Here is a 27170-nt window from a genome sequence, read left to right as displayed (position 1 = left end):
TATATAGACATTTTCGCAATTTCTTCATGGTAATTTTCTAGGCAGATTGATGGGCACACGGTGATCTATTAAAAGGCCTGCACATTCCCCAGATCTAACATCTTAGGAAAACTTTTACCTTCAGAAACATTTGAAGAGAATGGTGCATGCACTAAAAGTCCCTGATATTGACCATCTGAGAGAAGGCATAGTTGCTGCTTGCGATGTTGTTGCACATGCTACATTACCAAATGTTCTATGCGAGTGTGAGAGACGTCAACGAGTGTGCTCACAGGAACATTGACAACATTATAATGTGCGTATGTCGTAAGTGAAAGATATGTGTATAACTTTTTTCTGGCGTAAGATACGTTGGAAAATCCTTCGTCACTTCATATCTAGTGAAATTCTAGCCTCATTTGATATATCACATCACCCCCTTTCCTTTGAAATTTTTGCGTTGAATTCAATATGGCGGTCAACAATATGCCGGACCTGCGCTTGACACACACGGCTAGGGATCTCCCTGCGCCTAACCTATTTCTTTCATGACCAATTATACCCAGGATAACTCCTTCACATTTTGTAGGGAGTGTTAAGGGACATTTGACTCTTCATAGTTCATGTAATCGGGCTTTTATCAGTCACATAGTTACACATATTATTTTGTATCTTCTGATCCCATTGCAGTCCCAGAATGATTTTTTGATATGTTTTATAGTATGGCATGAGGGACCAAATATATTTTTTTCAAGATTTTTGGTGATGACATGTTTTGAGATATTCAAGGTCAAAAGTCAAGGTCACGTGACAAAATTATATTTTTATCCAAAGGTAGGCTTGTTATATATCACTGGAAAGCTTGTTCAATTCCCTGTATAATAAGCTTTATTTGAGCTTTCTAGGCAAAATAGGGGCGGAGTTACAGCAGATTTAGTATAGCTAAGCGGGATCAAAAAGGGCAATTTCTGCAAACTTTGACCTTGAATAATTTAACAATTACAAGACGCACGAAACTAAAAAAAATTATACTTACTAAGTTCCATGCATAGTTTCATTTCCCCAAATTTCATGAAAATCGGAGATGGTCAGGTCAAAGGCTGTGTTGATTTCGCATGGAATGACTCATATGCAACATCAAATAAATGAATAAACACATTACAAAAACATTTATCAGTTAGATAGGATTGATCTTACAACAACATCATATTGGTACTACTGCTCTGAGACGCAAGCAAATTTAGAAGTTTAATAAAGTCCTCCTTTCTGCAAGCTTACTCTTGGGTACATCATACTTTCGAAGCTCAGGACACAAATTTCTACTGAAGTTACAGAATAGACATCTATGTGTGCGGGCATAATGATTCTATTGCATGTAACTAATCAAAATATCCTTCGGAGGACACATTGGCCCTTATTTATCTTCGCCGTTGCACACATGTTCTTCAAATTATTCCCTTCTAAATGATTATACCATGGATTGATACGAGCGAATAACCATAGCCGTCGCTAGTTGCTCGTCGACTTAGTTGCTTGTAGTGAAACGAAGACGAACAGATGTCGCTAGTCTCAGATCGAGTTTCAATTGTTCATAATCCGTTTTCTTTTATATCTCCCTCCACAAAAAGGCTATGAAGCTTACAACGGCTGTATCTTATCTCTGTTTATATCTGATTGTGAAGAATGATCCTCCATTTTGGCATTCCTGCAATTCTTTCTCGGTTCAGGACGAAGATGAAGTTTTAATTAGGACATTGCATAAATCCATGTTTGACGTACGGTTAGGCACACACAAGCCAAACACGCTGCTACACTAGACACGCTCCTGTTTATAAATTGCAGCAGGCACCATAATTTCAGTCTTAACATCACTTTTTCTCCTTCCTTCCGAAACGTTATTTCGAGATTAGAAATTCCAGGCTTTAAGGGCCGTGAAAGATTTATCGGTCTGAAGGCTATCAGCGCCAAAGAACCATGATTTAGGTGACTGTAAAAAGCTACGTGGCACGATTTGTAGCGGGTCCTAATTCTTGTGTACGATGCTCGAAAGTACGAGAGCAGGTGACCTTCCACTTTAAGTCCCAGGATATCCTTAATATCCTTAATCCTTAGAGGCAACATTTTCACAAAGGCAGTCCCGGAGGAAGCGTTATCAGAACGCAATGTCCTTAGCCACGGTTTGGTGGATTTGGAGTGAAATGAAGACGCACAGGTGACGCTAGCGTCTCAGATTGACATTCAGTTGTTTTTAAGCCCTTTTTCTATTATTTTAAATGTATTTCTTGGACAGATGTGATTTATTATCAGTGCTCAGAGGTTGGTGGGAAAAAATCTTGTCTTTGGGGCATTGAAACGACAATAAAGACAGCAGTTAGAAGAAAACAACAGCTATTACTTTGCATTTCTGGCCTATATTAGTTACTTTTCGTTTTCAGTATATTTTGAGATTCCATAGTCATATTCTGTCACAAAATTGAACAATACAAAATCCATCTTTCACTTTGCCTCAAGTCATTGACTATGTAAACATTTTTCATTAATTATGTAATAAATGAATAAGAACCAAGGCTTGGAATAGTGTTGAAAAGGGCTTTGAAACTTTATTTATGAGTATGCACAAAACTAGCCCTCCAGTATGAAAAATTTGATCTCTGGCTTAGGGACTCATCGAGTTCTTGAGTAAGTAGAAATGACTCTGCTAATATTATCTTCAGTATAGACACAGATCAGGGTATCTGTGCTATAGCACTGATAAATGCTGTGTGGAGTGTGCTTCACGCTCATCAACCTGCTGTGTGCATTTACGGCATATTATGGGGCTCTACAACTCATTTTCCAATTTTTTCACTCTCAAACCATCGATTCTTAACCAAACCAATACGAGATATTATCTCAAAGGGTCCGGAATGGTTTTCGTGTTCTCGTACACCCGGCGGCAAAAGAACTGGAAGGCGATTTGTCCATCACAATTTTGACTCGGTCCGTTTTCACAATATGATGATCGTTAATTGAAATGAAAACACCAAGAAATAGAAAAGAAGATCTGTTTGAAATCCATGTCAGGGTCGGTACCAAGATGGTGCGAAGGGTACTTGCGCAAGGGCGCCAGCACGAATTTTCTCAGGGAGGGACAGGTCATACAAACTTTATTATTATTATTATTATTATTATTATTATTATTATTATTATTATTATTATTACTAGCTGATTACCCGGCGTTGCTCGAGTATATATTTATCCCAATTTTCTATTAAAGTTGTCCGTGGGAGAAACATGGTGATCTTAAATCCACTCGTTAGTACTTAATAGACTGCCCCTGCGACTTGTTGATCGTGATCGAAAAAGCAGATCTCTCTCTCTCTCTCTCTCAAATGCCATCGTGAATGTCACCAATTAGCTTAGCGACTCCGAAAACTATGGATTCGACACTAATCTAGGTCATTTTTGACATTTTATTTTTCACCCCCTCTCACCCCTCATGACGATAGATGATGAACTTGGAGTTGAACGGCATTCGTAGTGTCACTATTCATTTTAGCGACCCCGAAAACTATGGATTCCACACTAATATCGGTCGTTTTCGATTATTTTTAAATGTCACCCCTTCCCACCCCCACCCCTAGCCGTGCCAGGGGTGTCTTACCCCCACAGTATTTCTTTCCAGGTTGTAAGTCATATGTGCACCAAGTTTGGTTAAAATTGCTCCAGGCGTTCTAGAGTTATGCCGGAACAAACATACACACATACATCCATTTTTATTATTATTATTGCTATTATTACTGCTTTTATTGTTGCTACAATTTTTGTTATTGCTACTACTACTACTACTTATGTTTTTTTTTAAATTACATACATTTGTAACTTCCATATTTTGTATATCTATATACAATTTACATAACTGTATGCTGGCAAAAAGCTGTTTTTTATAGTTAGATAATAATCAGTGTAAAATAGACTGTAAGCTTAAATATAACCCTACTTCAAATAATAATAATAATAATAATAGGAATAATTGCTGTAACTTACGGCACAGAAAACAACATTTATTGTTATTAAATATCTCTACAATTTCACCATACGAATAACATTAACTCGTTCCAGAAATCTCAGGGGGGCAAATTCTCCCCCTGACCCCTCCCTGCGGGCGCCCTTGTGCTTGCGTACCCCTTACCTTCTTCAAAGCCTGTTTTAACAGAAAATACTAACCGGTCCCCGTGGCGGAGTGGTTAGCACATCGCGCCACGAGGCCAGGGGTCCCGGGTTCGAATCCCGACCTGGGCATGGATGTTTGTGAGTGTCCATTCATCAATATCATCACTCATCCCCAACTTCGTAAATTAGCCAAAAAAGTGGCACAAAAAGCGAAGTAAAATAAAGCAAATCAATCAATCAACAGAAAACACTATTGACTTGTACTGTGTCATATTATGCCATTAGAATCATGTCGTCATTTCAGTGTAGAATGTTAGGCATTGGACTGAGACAGCTAGTTTTGTATACAGCAGACAAGCTATCGATCCTAATCTCAAATAGAAGCGTTATTTACTTTCCCCTGCTGTGGAATCAGTCTCCTCAAAGATAAATGTCTGTTTTCGTTTGCTTCTTTTGTTTGTTCAGTTGGTCCTTTTGTGGTTTTTGATAATTCCCTCCAGCTTAGTGAGAATTCTTTCCTTTCTTGAACATTGTTGATAAAAGCAAGGATGATTTTCTTTTTTCATTTCACTGTGTAGTTCAATGCGTTTGAATGTTTACACTGTGTGACTACTTCCTGTTCCAGTACCTTGAACAAGTTTTGTTCCTTTCAAATTACAAAACATGTGGTTGTTGTGGTATAAACAAGTAGTAGTCTTCAGTTTCATTGGCATATTTTCATAGAAGTCTAGTAAAAGTTAGTTGGTATTTGATGCAGTGATTCAAGTATGCATGCATGCTTTGTGTTTTCTTTATTTTCAACATAGCACCCAATTAGTACTTTCATTCCGCAGCGCCTCAGCACCTCTACATGGTTAATCCTGGTGCCGCTACTGCAGCCTGTCGGCTGTGCAACAGTAGATGTGCTTTGGGCGTTTTCTGTACGAAGTTCGGCAACTTTTTGATAATACATCGTACAAGAATCTGTAAATTCTTAGACATTTATACCATGAAGAATATCTTCTCTCTTGTTGACAGTTTAATTATCACCATGGTCGATGCATTCCTTTGTTTTACAACTACCAAAAGTGCTTCAGGAATATTTGGCAGACTGATACATTGTGTTGGAGATGCGCATTCAAGGTCAGACACGACTTCGTCGGATTTTAGCATCATGTAGACATGCAAACGCGCACAAAAAACAAACTCGTTATAGGCTAGATTGTGAATTTGTTTATAAAATACGCACTCTGATAAAACACGACACCCGAAACAAGCAATGAGGAATCTTAAAGATGGTAATACGATCTCTCATCGCCCAACAACAAACTATTGAGCAGTCAGAAAGGAGAAGAGGATTAGCATCTTCTGCTTGAAAGCTTTTACAGTGCTCTGAGCATCGGGAGACAAAAAAGAGGCACACACTCAGACAACGTAACCATGTGTTCGGCAAATGATCGAAACCACACGATGCTATCAGAGTGGAACGTTGTGGATGTTGGTTGCAGACAAGGGACGTTCTGTGCTGCGAGTGAGGAAAAAAAGAAGAAAAGCGAGGAAGACTTCATCTAGTGGAGCTGGCAAGGGTAATTTTCTTGGGAATTTTCATAGGGTTCGAGGCAATGGGGTGCTGTCGTGTGTTCAGAAATTTTGTTGGAGTAGACGAGGGGAAATGATTCAGAGGATCTCTGCAAAGATTCGTTATGGGTGTTTTCTTTTTCCTCTTGGTCGATCTTTGTAGTTCTTTCTCCCTTTATTTGTTTCACTCATTCCTAATCTGTTTCAACTTATCTCACTATTTCTTCTTCTCTTCTCTATTTCTATTTCTATTCTTTCTTTGTCACTTTATCTCTTTCTCTATTTCCATCTTCCTCTGTTTCATCTTCCCTTTTCATTCTTTCTATCTGTTTATCTCCATAACTCTATCTCTGTCTCCTCTTTTCCTTCTACTTGTCTATCTTCATTTCTCTCTCTCATCGATTTTTCTTCTCTTCTCTTTCTTTCTACTTGTCTATCTTTATTTCTCTCTCTGCTCAATTTTTCTTCTCTATTTCTTTCTATATGTTTATCTTTATTACTCTCCCTATGTCTTCCTCTGTTTGTCTCTCTTTCTCTTTCATCACTCTGTTCTATCAGTTTCACTATTTCTGCGCAGCTAAAATTTTATAACGCTAGATACCTTTCAGTACTTATTCCCATGGGCGTCCGGAAGGGGGGGGCAAGGGGTGACCGAGCCCCCCTGGAAAATGGATGTTGCCATAAACTCATGTATTACACACATATATTTCATTTCATTCACAGTAATTTATGTTAATTATTCTAAGGGTGTTGCAGGAACATGATAGCATCAATCTGAATAAGTATTTTTGAGGAGGGCAGCACTATTATAAGGAAAATATGTTTCTTCCCCCCCTGGAAAAAAAATTACCATGCTTGTTCCTCCCTGGAAAAAATCCTGCGAAGGTCCATGCTTATTCTGAATGGCTTTTGAGCGAAATCGATGAACAATTCTTTATATGAGGACCGGATGAATGGACTTGGAAAAATCGAGACAAAACCGATACCCCATTTTTCGAGGCTAGTCGAGACGAGACCGAGACTTAACGAACGAGACTTTTGTATGATATATTGAAAAAATTCACCAAAGAGAAAATTTCATTTACTATGTGGCTTCTTCATACATATCAAGCGGATACTTATCTATTTAGATACAGATGAGGAATGTAATTTATTTGTAATAATTACAATGCCATTCCATTGGTGGCAATAATGAGACGGTGGGCTATGTGGGAAACAATCATCTTTTTCGAGGACTCGGAACGTCGAAACGAGGCGCCGAACAGAAAATTTCAGGACTCGAGACGTGACCGAGACAAGAACGAGACATTCGTTTACAACTCGAAACACCGAAGATCCGCCAAGTCTCGTCTCGTCTCGGTACCGTCCAAACGAGAACTTTAACAGGGAGCTGATGTTTAATGCAGTTGTTGGTTACAATAGCTCTTGTCTACTCTTGCGACGGGCAGCTTACATGCTGGCAAAAGAAGTGGGGAATACGCCGCAGACCAACCAAAAAATAGCGGAGGCGCCGAGAGTTACGACATTGCGGGAGGAGGTGCAGCGGGCACCTCGTTCTACAGGCTGCTGTGTTTTATATCGCGTTGGATTGGTCGCTTCCCCGCTTCCCACTGCCCTTGCCAGCAAGTAGGGCGCCCGCCACAAGACTAGACAAGAATTATAAAAACGTGAAGGTTGATCCTGAAAGCAAATTTTCGTGCTGAAATCAAGAATGCCATTCTTACAAAAAGCCCACCGTGGCATAAGGCTCCCACAAGAAGGTTCAAATTAAGAAAAAATAAAATCACTTGCACTTAGCTTGGTTGACGGTTAGATGTAGTAAATATTCAAATATTTACTCTCTATCTATATTTTCTCTTTCTTTCTACATATCTTCATTTCTTCATTTCCTCTTCTCTTTTATTGTACCTGTATATCTCGATTTAGCTTTGTCCCCGCATAAAGCGGCTCTAGGGTTCACGCAGCCTCAAATCAATGGATACCTGGGGCAACCCTGGAGGCAAAGGCGGTCGGTGCGTGGTTCTGATCACACCTCTAAAATGGCCGAAATCGAGAACGTATCCTCACATCCCCTAAATGTACCTTCATGGCACGGTGCTATATGTACGGGGAACTTTAAAAATAAGATCTCCATTTCTCTACATTCTCTTCTCTATCTTTCAACCTATCTTCATTTCTCTCTCTCTCTATCTTCTCTTTTTCCTATCTGCCTACAATTCAATTCTCTCTATCCTTCTATCTCTCTGTCTCTATCTCTATCTTCTTCCGTTTCTACCTCTCTATTTTCAATTCTCTTTACGTACGTACCTACTGCCTCTATATTTGTAAGAAATATTTTCGACATGGGAGATATCCTGGGATTACACTGCAACATTGCTTGGGGGTTGCTCAATGAACAGCGGAGATCAGCTCGCTAGATTGAACCGAACAATGTTTGCCGAAGACTTTACCCCTTGGAAGGAAAGGTATCCCCTGGCGTGATCCTGGTTGTTTGCAGCACTCTGGGGACAAATAACAAAACACTCTCAGCAATCAAAAGTAAACAAGAGAACCACGAGAAGCGCACGTTCCCAATCTCTTCGGCTTTAGGTGTCGCTCAGGAAGCGATAACGGTTTTTGTTTCCGTGTAACGACTTTGTACTTCCTGTCGTTTACTCTACACGCTTTATCTTTTAGGAAGCAACATGGAGGCCTCCAGGATTTCACGGTGGATGCCGCTTTTCAATCAAGAGCTTCAGGTTCGATTCCCGGTGGAGTTAGGAGGAGGAAGATATCTAGCAGGGAAAAGAGCAAGACCATATATTTCGGGAGACAATAACGAGAGCGATTCTTAATAGCTGCAGTTTATACGTTCATAATCACCTTATCAACAAATGCATTAACCAAAGCACAGCCTACGCCTTCTGTAAATTGAGTCTTTAATCCTCTGTATAAGCGCAAAGAATAATAAATAACTAAATAAATGGAACCCACTTTAAACTGTAGGTCCAGTCCAAATTAGCCTACCTGTGCATAAAAGTGGACTTACAAAACTTTTTCTCGAGCAGGCCTCATCTCCAGCAAGATATCAACTCGGGCAAGCACGGCACTTATCGACCTGTTGGGTGAGATGAGTGAAGGCAAGAGCTTATAAACCTTTTTCCTGCTCCGACAAAAATAGGCAATAGTTAAGCTGGAGAGTTCGGTGAACTAAGCGATCTCTAACTAGGCACTGCTGATGGTTAGGCTGTAGAGAAAACTCAAAAAGAGAGATAGAGAGTATAGGGTGACCATAATATTTTGACCCAAAAACGGGACATTCCAAGGAGATCAGTTAATCCCCATCCCAATTCTGAAAATCGGTTAGGCCTAATTATGAAATTATTGTTATTATTTATTAAGGAATGGATCACATAAATGATACATTGTAAAGAATAACTGAACTATGATCTGCCGTTGTCAAAGGGTATTAATTATTATAATCATAGTGTTCCCGTTCGTTTTGATCAAACTTTGATGTTACTTCTACGCTGAAGTTGAGTAATGCCTAGGGTTACCAGACGTCCGGATTTTCCCGGACATGTCCTACATTTTAGCCTTGTGTCCGGCGTCCGGGAGGAATTTGAAAAATGTCATAAATGTCCTACATTTTGAGCGTCACAATATATTAATTAGGAAAATACGTGTTTCAGTTTAACAAAGATAAATCATGCAAGTTACATGTCTATGGACTGCGCTCCCAAACTCAATAGTGACATTTATTTTGATTCAGTCATTGCCGAAAAAGAAAAGAAAATATTGTCCTGCTAGAGCACAAACGGAAGAACGGAAGCAATTAATGAACAAAACTTTTGGGGCCACATTCTGATGATGGGACCGTTCAATGCCTGAGGGTAATTTCTTGCCTTAGGGTTTATACTGATGAAACAAGGGGTTTCCCATTCTTATTCATTATTTTGATTGTAAAGCAGGGGTATAGGGAACGAAGTTATTTAGGTGTCTACCAGTCAAGAAAGTCGTGAAAGTCAAGAAAAATTAAAGAAAGTAGGCCAAGAAGTCAATAAAAAGTCAAGAAATTATACTTGTGGTCAAGAATTTTTGCTATCCCAATGACTGATTAGTGGATTTAGTTTATTCTACTTAACTTTTCTGCCCCTTTGGCTAGTCGCGAAGATGAGGATGAATGGCCATAAGATAAGATGGATGAAGAGACAATCACAAACATATAGAGACGACAACACGAGCCCCACATAAGATTATACTGGCTGTGAGTCCAAACGCCAGAGCCTCGCTAGTCTGCAAAATGCAGTCCAGCATGCATTAATAGATAAAATAGGTCTAAATCTCTTGTTGTATACTGCTGCAGTTTACATTTTAACCAGCCTTTTGGTAGGATTTTCTTATTAAATATTATTTTCTTAATTGCTAATTTCCAACTTAACCTTAATTTATTCGACCCCTACTTAGGTAAACAAAAACGAAAAGTAAATGTAAAGAAAAATCCTGAAAAACTCAAGAATTTTGTATTTGTTATTTTGGTAGACACCCTGTTATTCAACTAAAAACTACACAAGGTTGAAATTTCTGAAACCATTTCTACGGTAATTGCTGAATATTTGTTTGCCACTACAGGTCATAATGCAAAGGTCGAGAGAATACTTTCATTACCATCAGGACAACAGACTCATGAGAGATTTTTTTTTCATAAAGTCTGTAAGAAGTTTGCTACTGGTCCATATAATATCAAAGAGTTTGACTGTAAAGTCTCTCATAAATATATTTTGACTAAACCTGAAATTTTGGAAAAAAATGGCTCCTCTGAGAAGTACAGGTGCATTGTTTAGTATAATTACAAGTTTGCAAATTTTGAATTAAAGAATTCATTAAGAAATCTTTTTTTTTTTTTTTTTACTGAAAAGTGTCAATTTTAAATTACTCTCTAACGTGTTCTATAGAAATATGTATTATTTATTGCGAATGTTTTGTGTTCTACATTTTGACTCAATGTCCTACATTTTGGAACATAATGTCCTACATTTCCCTCATAGCGATCTGGTAACCCAGGTAATGCCAGAAGGATTTAGCAGAAGAACCAATCTTCTTGAGAGCAGGTTTATTCTTCATCAAGCGTTTATAAATCTCCCCGAAAACCTTACCCTTCTTTTGAGTTTGTGTTAAGACGCAGTAACTTTAAATTCTTGTTGCAATGGATGATATTCAATGTGACGTCACCGGCGCAGAGCATGATGGGAAATCTGGCCAAATCCGCACGTGGTCCGGCAAACTGAAGCGAAGCATACGTGTATATGCTGCGTGCATGAAAACGACCCGACGTTTAACATTTTTAATTGTATCATTGTAGATTTTCAAATGACGTTTCCTTTTGGTGAATTAATACGTTGTGTGAATGTGTGTGTGTTGTGTGTATGCCATTGTTTATGTATTAATTGTGAGAGAACATCATACCTTCATACAATTTCGTCGGTGGTTAAGAAGGCGTGATTTTTCCAATCCGGGGTGAAATATGAATCGTATTTGAAAGGCAAGTACTGTGTTTATGGCTAGCGTTGTATGACTTTTATATTACTTTTTACATCCGCATTCTTTGCAACCCACGTGGTTGCTGTATGATCTCTAATAATGTTTACAGAAAATTTGAAATATTGCTCATCAATCAGCGGATGCATTCGCAGTATGCGTATATTTGTATACACTTTTCAGCATATCTTCTATGGCTGTCTCACTATACATACGAAAAGTAACAATGATACGTTACGGCCTTAAAAATATAGTACACAATTTTGTACTTCGAAACATTTCTATAAATTATCATTTTCACGAGACAAAGTTTGTTTTTAATTCACTTTTTAAAAACATGTTTTTTATTTTTTTATTCCCCTCCACCGGTAATCGAATTTTGTATCCTTCGATTACAAGAATTAGCTACTGCAGTATCGGATAGGCCCGATTGATTCCATGAGAAACATGCTCCATAGTCCTGTACTTTTCTTGTATGTTATGTAACATTTTAACGTTGTTTTGTGGCAAATAGCATCGTTTTTAGATATTCTGGTCATTGTTACGAGTCTTAGCAAAATGTGAAAGACTACATTTGACATATAGTCTTATATTTGTACCTTGAATCACTGCCACAAAAGTTGTGATTGCAATACTTATCAAACTTGTTTCCAACACGCTCCGAAAGATTTGCCGGAATCATGGCAGAGGGCGTGCCATGATGAAAACCCGCCAAATGAATTGTGGGGGAAGTTGTTCACTGAATATCATCCATTCCGTGGAGAAACTGCATGCTTATTCTACAAATAACGGAACACACACAATACAATGCATCTTTTTAGCATGAAATGTGTCTCAAAGTTAGACTTGGTTTTCAAGAATACTCCTAGACTTTTATGAAACGGGACAAATAGTGGCTTTCTAATAATTTGATGCGACGACCGGGACACGCCTCTCGAACGGGACTGTCCCGGTCAAAACGGGACGTTTGGTCAGTGTTACCCTAGCAAGAGAGAGATATAGAGAGTGAAAAGGAAACTTTTTAAAAATATATATATCGTTATCGACAGAAAGACAAATGTAAATTACTTGAAAACACTGAGATGTTTGTGGGAGGATAGTTTCCCCATACGCTATCCTCCTATGTTTTTGCCGCCAAATCTCCCCCGGTTTCTTTTCCTTTGGACCTTTAGCGCCAAAAAGCCGGCGCGTAATCTGGACTTTCAGTTTTACAGCCACCGCTTTTTGTCAGCAGGTATCGAAAAGCACTTCCCCTCGGAAGCACCGTAATTTTTTTCCTCCAGTGGGACGCTTCTACAGGAATTCCAAACTGATTAGAAGTGACGAGCCTCTTGTAAGGAGGTGCCGGGGACAAAGAAGATAATTCCGCCCTCCTACTTTCTTCAACAACCCCAAAGCCTGTCGTCAGGTTGCCGAAAGTGTGCCAGTGTTGCACAGTTCCTCGGTAGTACCTAAAGAAACCTCTCGCTGTTTTTTTCCCTTTCATTACAAGAAATTTGAAACCGGAAACATTGGATTCATATATAAACCTTTTTGCATTGGCGTCATATGATTCTCTAACAAATTATTATAATGAATTAGGCTGGATTAAAATGAAAGAAAGACGGAGGTACAGAAAACTAGTGTTGCTATATAAGTTACTTTATACAGGAAGTCCTTTATATCTCACAGACAGATTGCTTCCCTTAGGAAACCCAGAGTTATCATACACAAGATCCCAAAGTTCCAATCTTCTGACAATTAAAACTCACAAAACTGAATTTTTTAGTAACTCCCTTACTGTATCAGTGGTTAGAGACTGGAATGCACTTTCACATGAAATGAGAAAATCAATTTGCATAGGTATCTTCAAAAGAAGATTAAGAGAAAGTTTCATGGAGTAATTTTTTTGTAGTGGCCTGTTATGTATATAAACCTATGTATGATTATGTGTATACATATATATATATATATATATATGTTTTATGTATTTAATTGAATTCTACATATGTATTTTTACCGCTGTTGGTTTGACATGAAAGGTATATGTGTGATCGTTATTTGCAATGTTTATATATGAATCAATTTATGAATATGTTCTATATTATGAAAATTTGTATGTGGTCGAGTGTAAGAAAAGGCATGAGCCTTAATCTCCGCCACAAATAAATAACAGACAAATAAATAAATAAATAAATATATAAATCTGACTACCCAGTGTTTCTTTTTGGATGGGGCTGGAATTGTAATGGTGAATACTGCGTTGTACAGTATAAAATATCTTGTAATTAACATTTTTAATCTTCGCTTTAAAGTTGTTAGTAATCGGGGGCTATTTTAAGGGGAAGTTTCCTTTGCCACTTTGTTTTTTCTCAAGTGTTTTACTACTTTCACTTGAAACTTTCGATTTTCTCAAAATTTCGGGAGGAGCTGTAGCTCCATCAGCCCCCTCTTCGTACGGCAGTGATATTTAATAAATATACTAATAGTCTATATACGCTTTAAATATATAATACACAGATATATCTAAACTTATTGCAATAATCTTTCATTCTATCTGTTTCACTTATTTCACATGTCACTTCTCTTCTTCTTGGGTTAATGACAAGACCTCTTGGGGGGTGATGACAGATACATTAACACACACACGCACACACACATACACACGTGTACATACGCAATTTCCAAATCGATACTAAAATAGCATGCACACAGGTTGAAATATTCGTTGTGTCAGATAAGTGTTTGCAAAATACATGGTTTTACTTTACATGATTCCTGTTGCATAGCCGTATGAGCTAATGCTCAATTGTTGTCTTTGCAATAAAAATAACATGACTTGTTCTTTGAAGTTATTGGGTGTTGTAGCAAAAGAAACATAATCGGGAAGAGCATTCCAAACCTTTGCAGACCAGAGGGAGAAGGAGCCTTCGAAACTGACAGCAGAGTGGCGGAGAATGTCGATTTTTCGCCGACCTCTAGTATTGTATTGTATGGATGTATGGAATTTCTAAATGTCAGTTTCTCGTGGGGATAGCTAGGTGTTTGCAATTTTAATACCTTATATATTGTAGAACACTGATGCAGGAGGCGTCGCCTAGACATGTTAAGGATTTTGTATGTATTGAGCAAGGGTAGGATGTGCTGATTTCTCCTGATCGAGAGAACGTAACGAATGCAAGAATTCTGTATTTTTTGTATTCTGTTCGATATTTTACGTTATAAATTCGTGCCGTACACCACATCACAGTCGATACGATAAACACAATGAATAGTCATGCTTTGCCAAGGATTTGATCCTACACTGCAAGAACAATGAAGTCACAATTAAAAAAAAACGAATTGATTTGTATAAATCTAGTTTTCAATTACGCTGTCAGTTTATATGTATTACCTGTATACCCACACCCACATATATACGGAATCGCGGTGGCTCAGCTACTAGATTCATACAGGTAGGGAATTTTTGTCATTTTAAAATACAGTACCTTAAAATCTAAGAACGCCAACATTTCTTCATTTAAAAATGATTTCGTTGTAGACAGTGACTTTTGGATATATTTCGCAAGGGGGCCCGGATTCGGTAAGCCCATGCCTGACTACGCCAATGGTTGTTGGTGTTCAGACTAATACTGGAAATAAATATTTATTATTAATTCATTGGTAAAACGACCTTGTATCGTTAACAATCAAGCTTAGTTCTATTTAAAGCTACTAGAATTTGTTAGAACAGCTTGATCTGCGAAAGAACCCGATGTCACGATAAATAGAAAAATGTTGTTAGTATAACTGTAGTAATACTACAGTCGATGCAAGACGAATGGATTTTTGGACTTGGCAACGATTTTTTAGGCTGTGGGAGCATAGACCCCTCTAGCTCCTCCCTTTATACATCCTTGGAGTCAGAGAACCAAATATCTCCCAATTTCCCGGCAATATGGAAATTCTCATATCGCCTTCCAGAAAACGTGCTCAATTTCCCAGAGTCGAGGGAAATTTCCTCCACCACAAAGGGAAGTTCCCTTCATGCCATGGTTATTGATAGGCTGCGGAGAATTATGTCTGTGAGGGGGTGAGGGAGACGTTTTGCTTGTCAGGAACTTCGTGTTCTGGGGATAACCCAAGGGTAGAAGAATTGAAGGGTGGCTGATCCTGGTCATTAGTTATCTGGCAGGGCCTCCCTTCTTCCCTTGTTCTTCAGCCCCCAAAAGAAGCGACGTTGCCTTGCTTTGACTCCAACCACGTCTCCCCATCCATTCGTCTAGAAATTCCCTCTCACGTTGTAAAACTTTCCCATACCTCCATATAAATTCCCTCTCACGTCGTAAAATTTGCCTTACCTTATAGAAATTCCCTCTCACGTTGTAAACATTTCCCTCACCTTAATAGAAATTCCCTCTTACGTTGTAAAAATTTTCGTTACCTTCATAGAAATTCCCTCTCACGTAAAAATTTCCCTAACCTTAATAGAAATTCCCTGATTTTACAGATAACATAAGAAAGTATGCGTATGATATACTGCATATTGTATTGCTTGGGAATTACACCACCTCATGTTCTACGATAATTGACGAAATTTTGATGGCGAAACTTCTACGTTCGAACGTAATTCCCGTTCGTGTGTAAAAGGTTATAGATACTTTCACAAAATTAAATTTCAGTCATATTTACATTTACATTTCTTACTTATTATTTAAGAACTCAATAATTGATTGTTAGTGCACATAAATATTTGAAAATCAATCCTAGATCTTATCATGACTTTTATTATATTAGAACTATTTAACAGTGCTGCCATCTTAGAATTGATTACACAAGTTCTCGGCCTGTGAAAAGTAAATGGGCTTTTTGCAATGTACTACTGGCGCTGTAAAATAATGCATATATTGGACTAGAAACTCCCTGTTATGTTGCCCAATTACCCTCCTCTACAATGCAAATTTTGCATAAACAAACGTGGCCGTCATTTATGTATTTTGAGCTGCTGAATAAAAGAAAGTGGCTTTCTTAGTTCATCGGCTCATGCTTTCATGTAACTGAAACCACATGGAACAGAGGCCCTAATTTGCAAAAACAATACCATCCCCAAATATTGTTGACCATTGTCCAACATTGCTTACAAGTGAATAAAATGACATGCTATTCACATTCACGCACACTAAGCTGTGAAATAAAGTGAATTTAATATTTTAGCTGATTTTTAGCGTTTCTAGCAATACTCTAGTAAGTTTCTATTTTATTTCGGGACCATCTCTTCATGTGGGGCCACACGCGTCGCACACACACCTGCGGCAGCTCTTTTATGATTGTCCTTTAAACTGTAATCTAATCCCGATTAGCCTATCCGTGCATAAAGTGTAAAGTCTTTCTTATTAGTATCTACACCTACCTCTGGGGCATCACCTGTGACAGGTCCTTTTGAGAACCTAGATCTCTCAGACGTTCACCTGGTACGGAGAGACCTATTCTCTAGCATACACAGTAATGGACCACCCAAAGTACGTCACAAAAGCGTTAAAACCAATGCAATCATGGCTGCAGGTACGGATTTCAAAAGCGGAAACATTGTCAGCTGAATCTTCCAAGACCAGCGTGCCCAATTATAGCGAGGACTACCAATTAGCCTAACCTAACGAGTTCACCCAGGGAAGAGCACCCAGGCGAAAGATAACACAAAAGAAAGCTGGGGAAGGTGTCGGGATGCGCCAACGATGAAGCTGTCACGGGAGGATGACATAGGGGACGCCGCGCGACAGGGTGGCGGGCAATGGTCAACTGCCAAGGGACAATGCGGCCGCTGGAAGGGAGATTTCACGACTTCTACCCCCCTCTGGGTTAGGAGACAAGCTATTTGTTCGCTAGAAGAAAAGGAAGAAAACGAGACGATAATGCACAGAGAACTCAGGTCAAAGAATCCCTTGTATAGCAGTGGAAGAAAAGGGGGACTAAAGCAGAAATTCCTTCTGGGCAGAAAAATAATTATGGAATCCGAGGGAAAATTTCGAAGGGTAAAAAAAGGATATTTATTGAAAGTTCTTAAAACATATGAAAATAAATCATTTTTCTCCTGTCACTCCTTATGTCTATACCTCTTTTTATAGCAGCTTGCCGACCTCCGTGGCTGACTAGCACGCTAGGGGTTCCGGATTCGAATCCCAGCCTCGGCATGGGTGTCCTTTGTGAGTGTCCCTTGATCATATGTATCATCACTCATCCTCAGCGCCACGATTAGCCTAAAGTGGCAGAAAAGTGACGTCAAATAACCAAATCAACTAACGGGAATAGCATATGCTTATACTTTTTAAGTAAATGACTAGAACCAAAAAGGGGTATAAGGGGTACCTTCCACGTAGGGGCCCAAACGTCAACCTCACTTTCACGTAGTACACCCTGGACTGTAGACTAACGAGGCTCTGGCGACTGGCACTATGGCCAGTATAATTTTGTGTGTGTGTTTTTTGTCCTTGTGTGTGCTGAGTGCCCGTTTAGAGCCTCAGCTTTTAACAAAAGTCAGAAGATTTTAAGCTTTTTAGTTATGCAACGTTAGAGTTGTCATTTGTAATGATAAGGGGCTGGTCCCTGTATAATGTCACGGGTGCAAAAAAGCCTAAGTGCTGACGCACCCAAAATTTTAAATTGAAATATAAAAAAGATCAAACTAAAACTAAAAGGAGTTTCGGAATTTTCTTCACGAACCGGCGCTGACCATAGGAAAGAGGAACCAACCCCAGGAAAGAGAAATAAATTCCAGAATGGGGGGAATTATTTACAGAAAATCGGAATTACTCCCAGGGAAAAGGAACTGCGTCCTCGAAAGATATTATTTTCTTCAAAGAGAAGGAAGAGGAACCTTTTCTTGCGAAACAGGAATTCTTTTTAGGAAACAAACATTTTAGGAATTTTATCACAAAGATTAAATTTGTTTGGGCACGTCAATAGAATTCATTCATTACTTTCTGCGCAATGCAGGTCTCTCCTTGCAACATCCATGCTGTCCGATCTTGAACCTTTCGCTTTCTAGCAGCGTAGGATCCATTTATTTTGATATCGTCAATCATTTGGAACCTTCTTCTTCCCCGGATCTTCTTTCCCTCGACCATTCCTCCAATAGAATCCCTTAGGATACAGTTTCTTCTCATCCAGTGGCCCAAACAAATTTATTTTTCTCTCCATGATTAGCTCCAGCATTGATCTCTTTTCCACAACTCTTTCTACCACTGTTTCATTTCTCAATTTTTCTGTCCATTTCACTTGTTCCATTCGTCTCCATAACCAGAATGACTGATGAAAGATTAGTAAAAAAGTGTACAAATGGAAATCACTCGGGAGTTGGGATACGAGCCTTACTCAGGTCAAAGAAACGATGGAAGATGTAATAATGATGAATTAGAAAGACATGAAACCAAAATATTGGACGAAAGGTATCCAGGTCACTAAAAAATGGAGAGGTATTGTTGAGAAGGCCAAAACATTCAATGTATGAAATCGTAGTGCCTCAAAAAGAAGATCGTAAGAAAATAATAAATGTCGGCCTTTTTAAACAAAATTTTGCGAAATATAGACCAACAATGACACTTTTGCCACACACATGCTAGAAGACTCGGCAAGAAAGCTGTATTTTAGATGTAAGGTACCTGAACCCAATATGGCCTAGTCTAGAATCCAATATGGCCTATTTGCTGTTTCCAAGCAGTTACATGGATAATTCAACAGATGACGGTAGTATGTTATTTAGACTGTCTGAATGAAGTGATGGAACCTGTTGGCTGTACCTATAGTGCAGTAAATTTAAGACAAAAAAGCGAAATATCTGAACTTCGTGATTGTGTTCTATGTGTTCTAATATTGCATATGGATGTTATTCCTTACAACATCCTCCAAGTAACGGGTGTTTTTATCTCTAGTAGGCTACATATTATGATAGCTCATAATTTGTACTTTACAACAATGTACTTTGTTTACTACTTAGTAAAGTACTGTTTATAACGAAGGACAAAATAACACTATGTAAGCAGGCACGTATCTAGAAATATGTTTCGGAAGATGGGGGGTCCGAACCAAGCGTCTCAGGAAAAATAATAATAATGTTTCAATTAAAATAATTATATTAAATAAAATTAATACTAAATACAATACATAAATTAATATTATATTATTATTACACGAATATGTAAAAAGACTGTATACGAATAGAGATATAACAGCGCATATTCATTACTACGTAGCTTACCTGTAGTTATGATCGGAATAATCTACATTAAAACAAGTGCCCTGGCAATGAAATTAATGCCAAATAGACGAATAATTGAATATTTATCGAATAACAAACATGATGTTACATGCAGTTGGAGAAAAGTAAGTTTCTGATTAATATTTTATGCATATTGAGTAGTGTACATAAATCTTCTTTGTAATGTCATTCAAAGCCTTATGATCCCAATAAAATCCTTGCCTTCTAAAAAGTTCAAAGGAAATTAATAACCATCGATTGTGCAAGAAAAGCTAATATTTTCATTACTTAATTTTAGTTCTTCATAAGACTTGGGAGGGGGGGTCCGCATCCCTCCTCCTAAATATGTCCTTCCTGTCCAACAAAGCCGTATGATCCCAATATAATCCTTGTCTTCCAATAAGTTCAGAGGAAATTGTACAACAAAAGCTAAAATAATATATTTTTCATTATTTAATTTTAGTGCTTGATAAATCTTTCGGGGGGGAAGGTCCGGACCCCCTCCTCCCCTAAATACGTCCTTGTATGTAAGGTAGACTCAATATGGCCTACATGGGTATATAATAGCGAAGGATATGCGCAAACGTGACACTTTTTAGTCTTATGTTCACGTAGAGTATCTGGGACTCACTGAGGATGATAATGAACCTTTCATTAGCTCAGACTGAGATGAGTAATCCATTGTGACATGTCACTCTCTTGTTTATTGGTAAGTAAACAATGTTATTTCTTTGTGTAAATATCATATGTCGTTATGTAAATAAAATTAAGTGCATCAATATACTTATCTACTTATAAAAACAACATTCTGGCACTCTCTTTACAATTTCTGTTGCATTTTTTTTATTTGAAAGAATAAAATATATAACTAGGCCATATTGAGTGGCCTAAACGTAACTTTTTAATAAACTATTCACCGCACCTATGTTAATTGGAATTGGCTCCAATTTCCAGTAAACGTTCAGAAATGTTCCCTATTTTGAATCTTGCAATTAATTTTATCTTTCTGGCTTTGTACACCATTAGAAACAATAGCAAATCTTAGGTAGGCCATATTGGGTTCAGGCAACTTAGGTGAATTACCTCTGCGTCGAGAATGACCGGCCGAGAAGAAGTCGTGATGGCCCGATGGAGGAAGAGCGACAGGACAAAAAACGAGTGAACCGAGGAGTTTTTTTAGATGACGCTGAAGGGACAGTTGATTCTGTAATTGGAGGTTTCTGTAGACACTTCCGTGGGAAAAGGATTTATCATAATTTTGCAGCGGAGAAGGAGATTGTCGGGAATATCCTGCTCTCTTTCTTTCTTATCTCACCCGCAAGCTCTCTCACAAACAACACTCTTTTAAGAGATGTTTCTGACTCTCTTCCTATCCATTTCTCTGTTTTCTCCTCTTCAAAGCTTACACTGCACGTAAATTGTCATCCAAGTTTCTAAAATATTTGCGTTTTTGTTCTACGTTCATTTTATGCACATTGGGACTGGACTACAGTTTAAAGTGGTTTCTACATAATATCAGTTACACGCATAACAGATATTGTTATGTAACTATTACGAATCTGTGAGGCTAGTGTTGTGAGAGAAAGGGAGAAGACAGAAGAGGAAGAAAGATCAAGAAGAAGAATACAATAGAGAAATATAATTGCAAGATAGACAGAGACTGGGAGAAGAGAGAAAGAAAATGAAGAAAGAGAGAGAGAGAAGATAAATAAAGAGGGAGAAAGAAAGATAGAGAGTGGACAGAGAGAGAGGGAGAGAAAGAGAGAGAACTAAGGGAAGAAAGAGGAGAGAGAGATAGAGAAAAAAGAAAGTGGACAGAGAGTAAGAGACAAAATTGAAGGGAGAAAGAAACAATGAGAGACGAAACAAAGATGGGGAGAAAAAATAGAGAGAGTGGACGGAGGCAGGGAGAGAAAGATAAATAAAGAAAGTAAGGAGGATAGAAAAATAGAAACAAAAATAGAGCGAGTGGACAGAGAAAAGGAGAGAATGAAAAATAAATGAAAGAAGCAGTAGAAGGAGAGAAAGAGAGAGAGAGAGAGAGAGAGAGAGAGAGAGAGAGAGAGAGAGAGAGAGAGAGAGAGACAGGATGCCATTCCGTCAAAATTTTCTGTTGTCAATTGTCAATGTCTTCCAGTCTGTGTCACACCTTTCCTCCCAGCAGGGACGGCGACAGGGGTGGGCACGGGTGGGCAAGCGCCCACCCAAAAATTCCTGTGCCCACCCGATTGCCCACCCAATCAAATTCAATAAGTACATATACTTGCAGATATGTGAATGACTCAATAAATAAGTGTATTCTGATGTTCATAACTTCTGTATTTTACTTGTGAATATTATCTATGCTAGAAATGTTCACATATTATCAACCCATAACAAGCCAATTTTGTCATTAGAAAGTGAAAGTAATTACTAGAGCTATTGAAACAAAAAAAAAAAAAACTGTGATCAAATTAATACTTCTATGATTAAAACCAGCTAGTAGGCTTAGGAGGCTCAAAATTATGCAGGGTATGATCAAGATTAGATCAGAATTTAGGGTGAACTTGAGGACTGCAGCTCCAGGCCTTCACTGGGAGAGACTGCTTTGAAAAGTACCACATAATTAAAAGAAAAAAAAATAGGTACTTCGGATGTGGTAAAGATATAATAACAAACCACGCCATGTAACTTGGCGAGTAGTTATAGGGGATTGTAGAGGGGATTGGAGTGAGGTCTTGGTGCTGTAAGCTCCGGGCCTCCACATACGTATATAAATCGCGGCCTGAGTATGGTTAAAATAATCTCCAAATAAACAAATAAAAGCATAATCTTAGCGTTACTTCCTCCAGCAACACAATAAATTATTTCGACTTTTTAATTATTATTAGAATCATTTAATCAAGAAGACTTAGATGAGAAGGCCATGTGACACGAATGGCAGAGGAAAGAATAGTTTACTGGATTCTTGTTGGGAAACCTGATGGTAAGATACCTGTAGGAATGCCAAGACGAAGATGAAGACATAACGTTGAGATGGACCTAAAGGAAATGTGTAAGGATGGGAAAGATTTGATTGATCTTGCCCCGGATAGGGACAGATGGAAGGCTTGTGTTGCTGCAGCCATAAACCTTTGGGTTTAAGTATGCTAGAGAGTGTAGTGTAGTTTTAATTAGCTCTTCATTGAAATTCGAGAAGTTTCCCTTTCTTTATTTCATTACAATTTTTTGTCTTCTTCAAATGCCAATATGGTATGTGAAATATCAACTTTATATTCGTTCTACTAATAAGAAGGAATCACAATAATCACTACAATACCGAACTGAATACATTTTGATAAACCAGTTATGTATAAAATTATTCAATTGCTAATGAGTGGCTTATCATATTTAGAAATCCTCGTTCCACACATGAATCAGCCGAAAATGTCGACAGAATCTGTTGATGCAGCTGAAGTAAACAAAAATAGTTATGTCACGAAGTATCAAAAATACGTTTTTGTGATTTGTTTTTAAGCCCACTTTTATGCTCAGATAGGCTAATCGGGACTAAACCTACAGTTTAACGTGTAGTCCGAACCAGTGCGCATGTGCTTCCACCAGAGGAGGGGGGAGTCGAACACAGGACCTCTTCATTATAATGCGACTGCGTTATGCAATTGGAGAAAAATATACAGAAAGAACTCTCAACAAACGTGTCATTTTACCATCACAGAAGATGCGTCCATTTTAAGAGGGTGTATTACCCAAGACAAATATGTGAGACTTTTGGAAAACACCGTCATTGTTCACGGAATTAGCTGCCTTGATCTACTACAATGTGTTTCATTAGTAGAAACTACCATCTCAACTTTCGAAGTGGCATGTACTAATCAAACTCCATTTTTGGAAGAGTAAGTTGTGGATAATTTGTTTTATCTTAAGTAATTGTTCTGCTAATTTTGATAATGACGGCAATAAGTTCCAATGGTGATTAGATTAAAGTGACGAAGGGGAAAAAGAACAAACACACGCAGACACTCAAGATACAAACCCCCATAAATTACACAGGCCTGCGAAATTGAAATTGTTGAAAAATACAAGAGACGTGTTCGCTGAGTTTTATGTTATTGGGTGTGCTGATTTTGAAAATGACCTCCATTTTTTTCCATCACGTCAGGAATTTTTGTACAATCGATATCGATATTTTTGCTAAAATCCTATGTCAAAAGGAATTTTCGCGAACAATTTTGCATGCACTATCTGGCAACAGTGGTTTTGATCCATTTAAATCTATGTAAAATCGATGCGTGGTGATGCAAATTTATTTATTAGCAAATTTATTTTATATTTTATAGGTTTAAATGGAAGAAAACCACTGTTGCCAGATTGCACGAGCTGCCTCTGGTCGAGAGAAAAACACAAAGTTCCCATGCGTTTACACTTTTAACTTCCCATTATGGTGAAGTTTCTAGAAAAAAAGCACCAATGTATTATGTTCATTTGTGTTTATTAAGGTAACGTGCATAAAATAGACGATTGATCACGAGGAGCATGTATGTGTACATGAACGTTTGACACAAATTGTAAACTGAACAAACAACAAAACCAAACACAAACAAAGTTTATACTTACGTACGTACCCTTTTGCCTTTGAAACTTATTTTTGACGTTCTTCTTTTATGTGCAATCTCAGGCCTCTCTCGTGTTAACATCCAACAGTATTCGGCGAGCATGTTCTTGTCCCATCGTCCTTGATATTTGCGCTCCATATCTTTAATATCTTGGTGGAACCTTTGACCCTGTTCTTCGCTGACCGCTCCTAAATTTTCAGGGAAATAGTTGACACTCATGGAGCAACCCAACGCTTGAAATTTGTCCAGCATATTCATAACAATTGCTTTATAGTCAGGATCCTTGTAATTCCCCAGAAATTTACTGACCACATCTTTGAAGGCAACCCAAGCTTCTTTCTCCTTTGTTGTCATGCTAGTCTCAAAGTCTTTATCCTTCATGAGCTTGCGGATATCTGGACCAACAAAGATTCCCTCTGTCAACTTGGATGCGGATAAACCTGGAAACGTTTTGCACAGGTATTTGAAACAATCGCCATCTTTTGGAATAGCCTTGACAAATTGCTTCATTACACCTAATTTGATATGCAACGGGGGTAACAATACTTTTTTTGGGTCAACTAAGCTGTTCCTAATCACATTCTTGGTGCCTGGTTCAAGATTTTGTCTTTTAGCCCATTCTTTCTTGACCCAATGTTGAGTCTTTGCACGGTTGTCCCACTCACAAATGAAACATGGGAACTTTGTATATACGCCTTGTTCATCAAGAAGCATGGAGATAACTTTCAAATCACCGCAAATGGTCCAACCGTGGTCGGCATATTTTATTTTGTTGAGGACGAGAGCCAGGTTTTCATAGCGTTCTTGAAAATGTACCGAGTGTGCAACTGGTACAGATGCATACTGGCTTCTGTGATGAAGAAGGACAGCTTTCAGGCTCCTTATCGATGAATCTATAAACAGCCTCCATCCATCTTTTTCGTAGGTGATATTAAATTTGCTCATCAATCCGGGAACATCAGAACAATAGACCAGGTTCTCCGCTTCCTCAAAGAACTGAACGAAGTCCTTTTCTCGATTCCTGTACCAATAAAACGTGGTTCCTTTGGCCAATAAATGTTTTTCTTTCAATCTGGAGTCCAACAGCTGCCTCTTTCGAAAGGCCCAGATATCTAGTCAGATCATTAAGTTCAACCTGAGAGAAGGGCTGAGGTGAATCGCCTCCAGAGGGCTTATATTCGGTATCGGAGCCTTGGTCGTCTGGATGTTCCGAGTCTGAAGACTCTGAAGAGATGACTGGTAATTCAGTTGGAGGAAAGGCACTGGCACATCAAGTCCATGAGGAACGGGGCGTATGGCCGATAGAATGTTCTCAGGATAAGAGATTAGCTTGTGATTTTTTCGGTTATACCCACGGACATGGCAGGCACAAAAGTAACAATCATCACAGTGGTTTCTCGGCTCCCTCCATGTCATAGGAATTCCAAAGCGTAAAGCAGTCTTCTTTCCGTTGAGCCATAAGCGTAGATCATTGCGACACTGCACACACACTTTATGAGGAGCCCACGATTTGTCCTGGTCTCCGAGTTTCATGCCAAAATACGCAAGATAAAGTTTTCTTACATAGTTTGTAATGCTCCTCATGCGATGTTTAAGAACACTATATTCGCCGCATATGTAACAAAAGTCATCTGGCACATTTTCACAACGTCTCGAACTCGAAGCCATGGTTCACGAAACGCACAGAGGAAAGCACCAGTTACAATTGTTTTTGTGATGCAGTTTCCACTTGTCACTGTATCAGCGCACGCACGACACTACACATGAAAGACAAATTGAGACGAACTTACAAATTTCCACATCTTTTATCTTATTACGAACACGGTAAGTACATGATCTGCTGGGTTAAAGAGCGATAAACTGAGTCCCTCATGAGGACATCTGTTTTATATCGTTTCTGCTGCCTCCAGACAAGTCGCGAGAATTCAGTCTTACGAATAACACGTTCAGGATCAATCCAGATAAAGCTCGACACAACTGGAAGGTGCCTGCCAATTACGCTGGCTTAGCGAGCGTTCCTGCGCAGTCGGCCAACCAAGATAAGGATTTGCGCGACGCTATTGGCCGAGAGCGATTGCGACGGGGAGAGAGGGATGTCGATGGGGGGGGAGCCACAGAGGGGTATCGTTTCACCACGGTAGAATGATGGTCAGGCAGGGAGGGAAGATATTCCATGCCTAAACAACATATTAATGGTAAATGTTCATACAAATCCACGTACAATTAAATTTTTCAAGAAAACGTGACGTGATAGACATTTTTCTTTATTTTTTTTTAACTCAGCACCACAAAATACATAAAGTTCACATATCACTTCCCTTGTATTTTTTTTCATCGCAGGCCTGTGTTATTACTTCAACTGTGGTTCCAGCCGCCAGGGACTCGTTGCCCTGCAAGAATAAAGTTTGCAGGGTATGCTGTACAGGACAGACGTTGACATTCTAGTGTGTTCGAAATGGTCATGCCATACAACCCAAGTCATCTATGAAAAAGAGATGAATTATTCCTGGTCCTAAATAATCTTGTTATCTCAAAAAATAAGTTCATTTAACCATTCGTGGATTGCTTCTCCCGCATGAGTAACATGACTTAGATTAGAAAACGAATATCAACTTAGCTAATAATCCCTTCAATTCTGAACAGAGTTTTCAATCTTACTTGTTTTTTTACTTATGAGTGATATTTTGTCAAAATAGCCTTTCATTAGCTTAGGAATAATTCATGCACAATGAACAAAGAATTGGTTTTCCATTTGTGTTTTAAACCATTCGTATTAAGACGTTCATTTTAATCCAAACATCAGGAGCGTATATTCTAGGGTAGCTAGGCTATGTGCGAAGCCTGAAGTCTAGAGAATAAAATACAGGAGAGAAATCGATCAGAAATTGTAAATAATAATTTTCATATCAGTGAGATGATGATGATGCTGATTCTGGAGTTGGCAACCTGATTTCTTATGAGTTGGCAACCTGATTTCCTATGAGTTGGTAACCTGATCTTATGGGTTGGCAACCTGATTCCTATGAGTTGGTAACCTGATTTCTTATGACTTGGTAACCTGATTTCTTATTAGTTGGCAACCTGATTTCTTAGGAGTTGGCAAAATGATTTCTATTCATAGCCTAGGACCACGTGACGTAGTGAGATCGACCAGATCTTGGACT

General features: G+C 38.6%; 1 protein-coding gene across 1 annotated transcript; it reads right to left on the bottom strand.

Moving 5' to 3' along the window:
- Nucleotides 1-16569: 16569 nt before the first annotated feature.
- Nucleotides 16570-24720, bottom strand: LOC145990407 (uncharacterized). Its single transcript, XM_083126102.1, has 2 exons — nt 24093-24720; nt 16570-16631 (listed from the first exon to the last, which is right to left on the bottom strand). The coding sequence occupies exons 1-2, from the start codon at nt 24718-24720 to the stop codon at nt 16570-16572; spliced, it is 690 nt and encodes a 229-aa protein (XP_082982228.1).
- Nucleotides 24721-27170: the final 2450 nt, after the last annotated feature.

The sequence above is a fragment of the Lepisma saccharinum genome, chromosome 7 (genome assembly GCF_977018435.1).
Source record: "Lepisma saccharinum chromosome 7, izLepSacc3.1, whole genome shotgun sequence".
Classification (NCBI taxonomy): Eukaryota; Metazoa; Arthropoda; class Insecta; order Zygentoma; family Lepismatidae; genus Lepisma; species Lepisma saccharinum.
The sequence above is the reverse complement of the archived record's forward strand: the minus strand, read 5'-3'. Positions and strand labels throughout refer to the sequence as shown.

Excerpts from the sequence above, each read along its gene's own strand:
- LOC145990407 (XM_083126102.1), bottom strand. The coding sequence starts at position 24,720 with ATGCTTCTTGATGAACAAGGCGTATATACAAAGTTCCCATGTTTCATT. Across the intron at positions 16,632-24,092 it reads GAACATGCTCGCCGAATACT|GTGAACGTCTGAGAGATCTA; the intron begins GTTGGATGTTAA and ends TCTCCGTACCAG.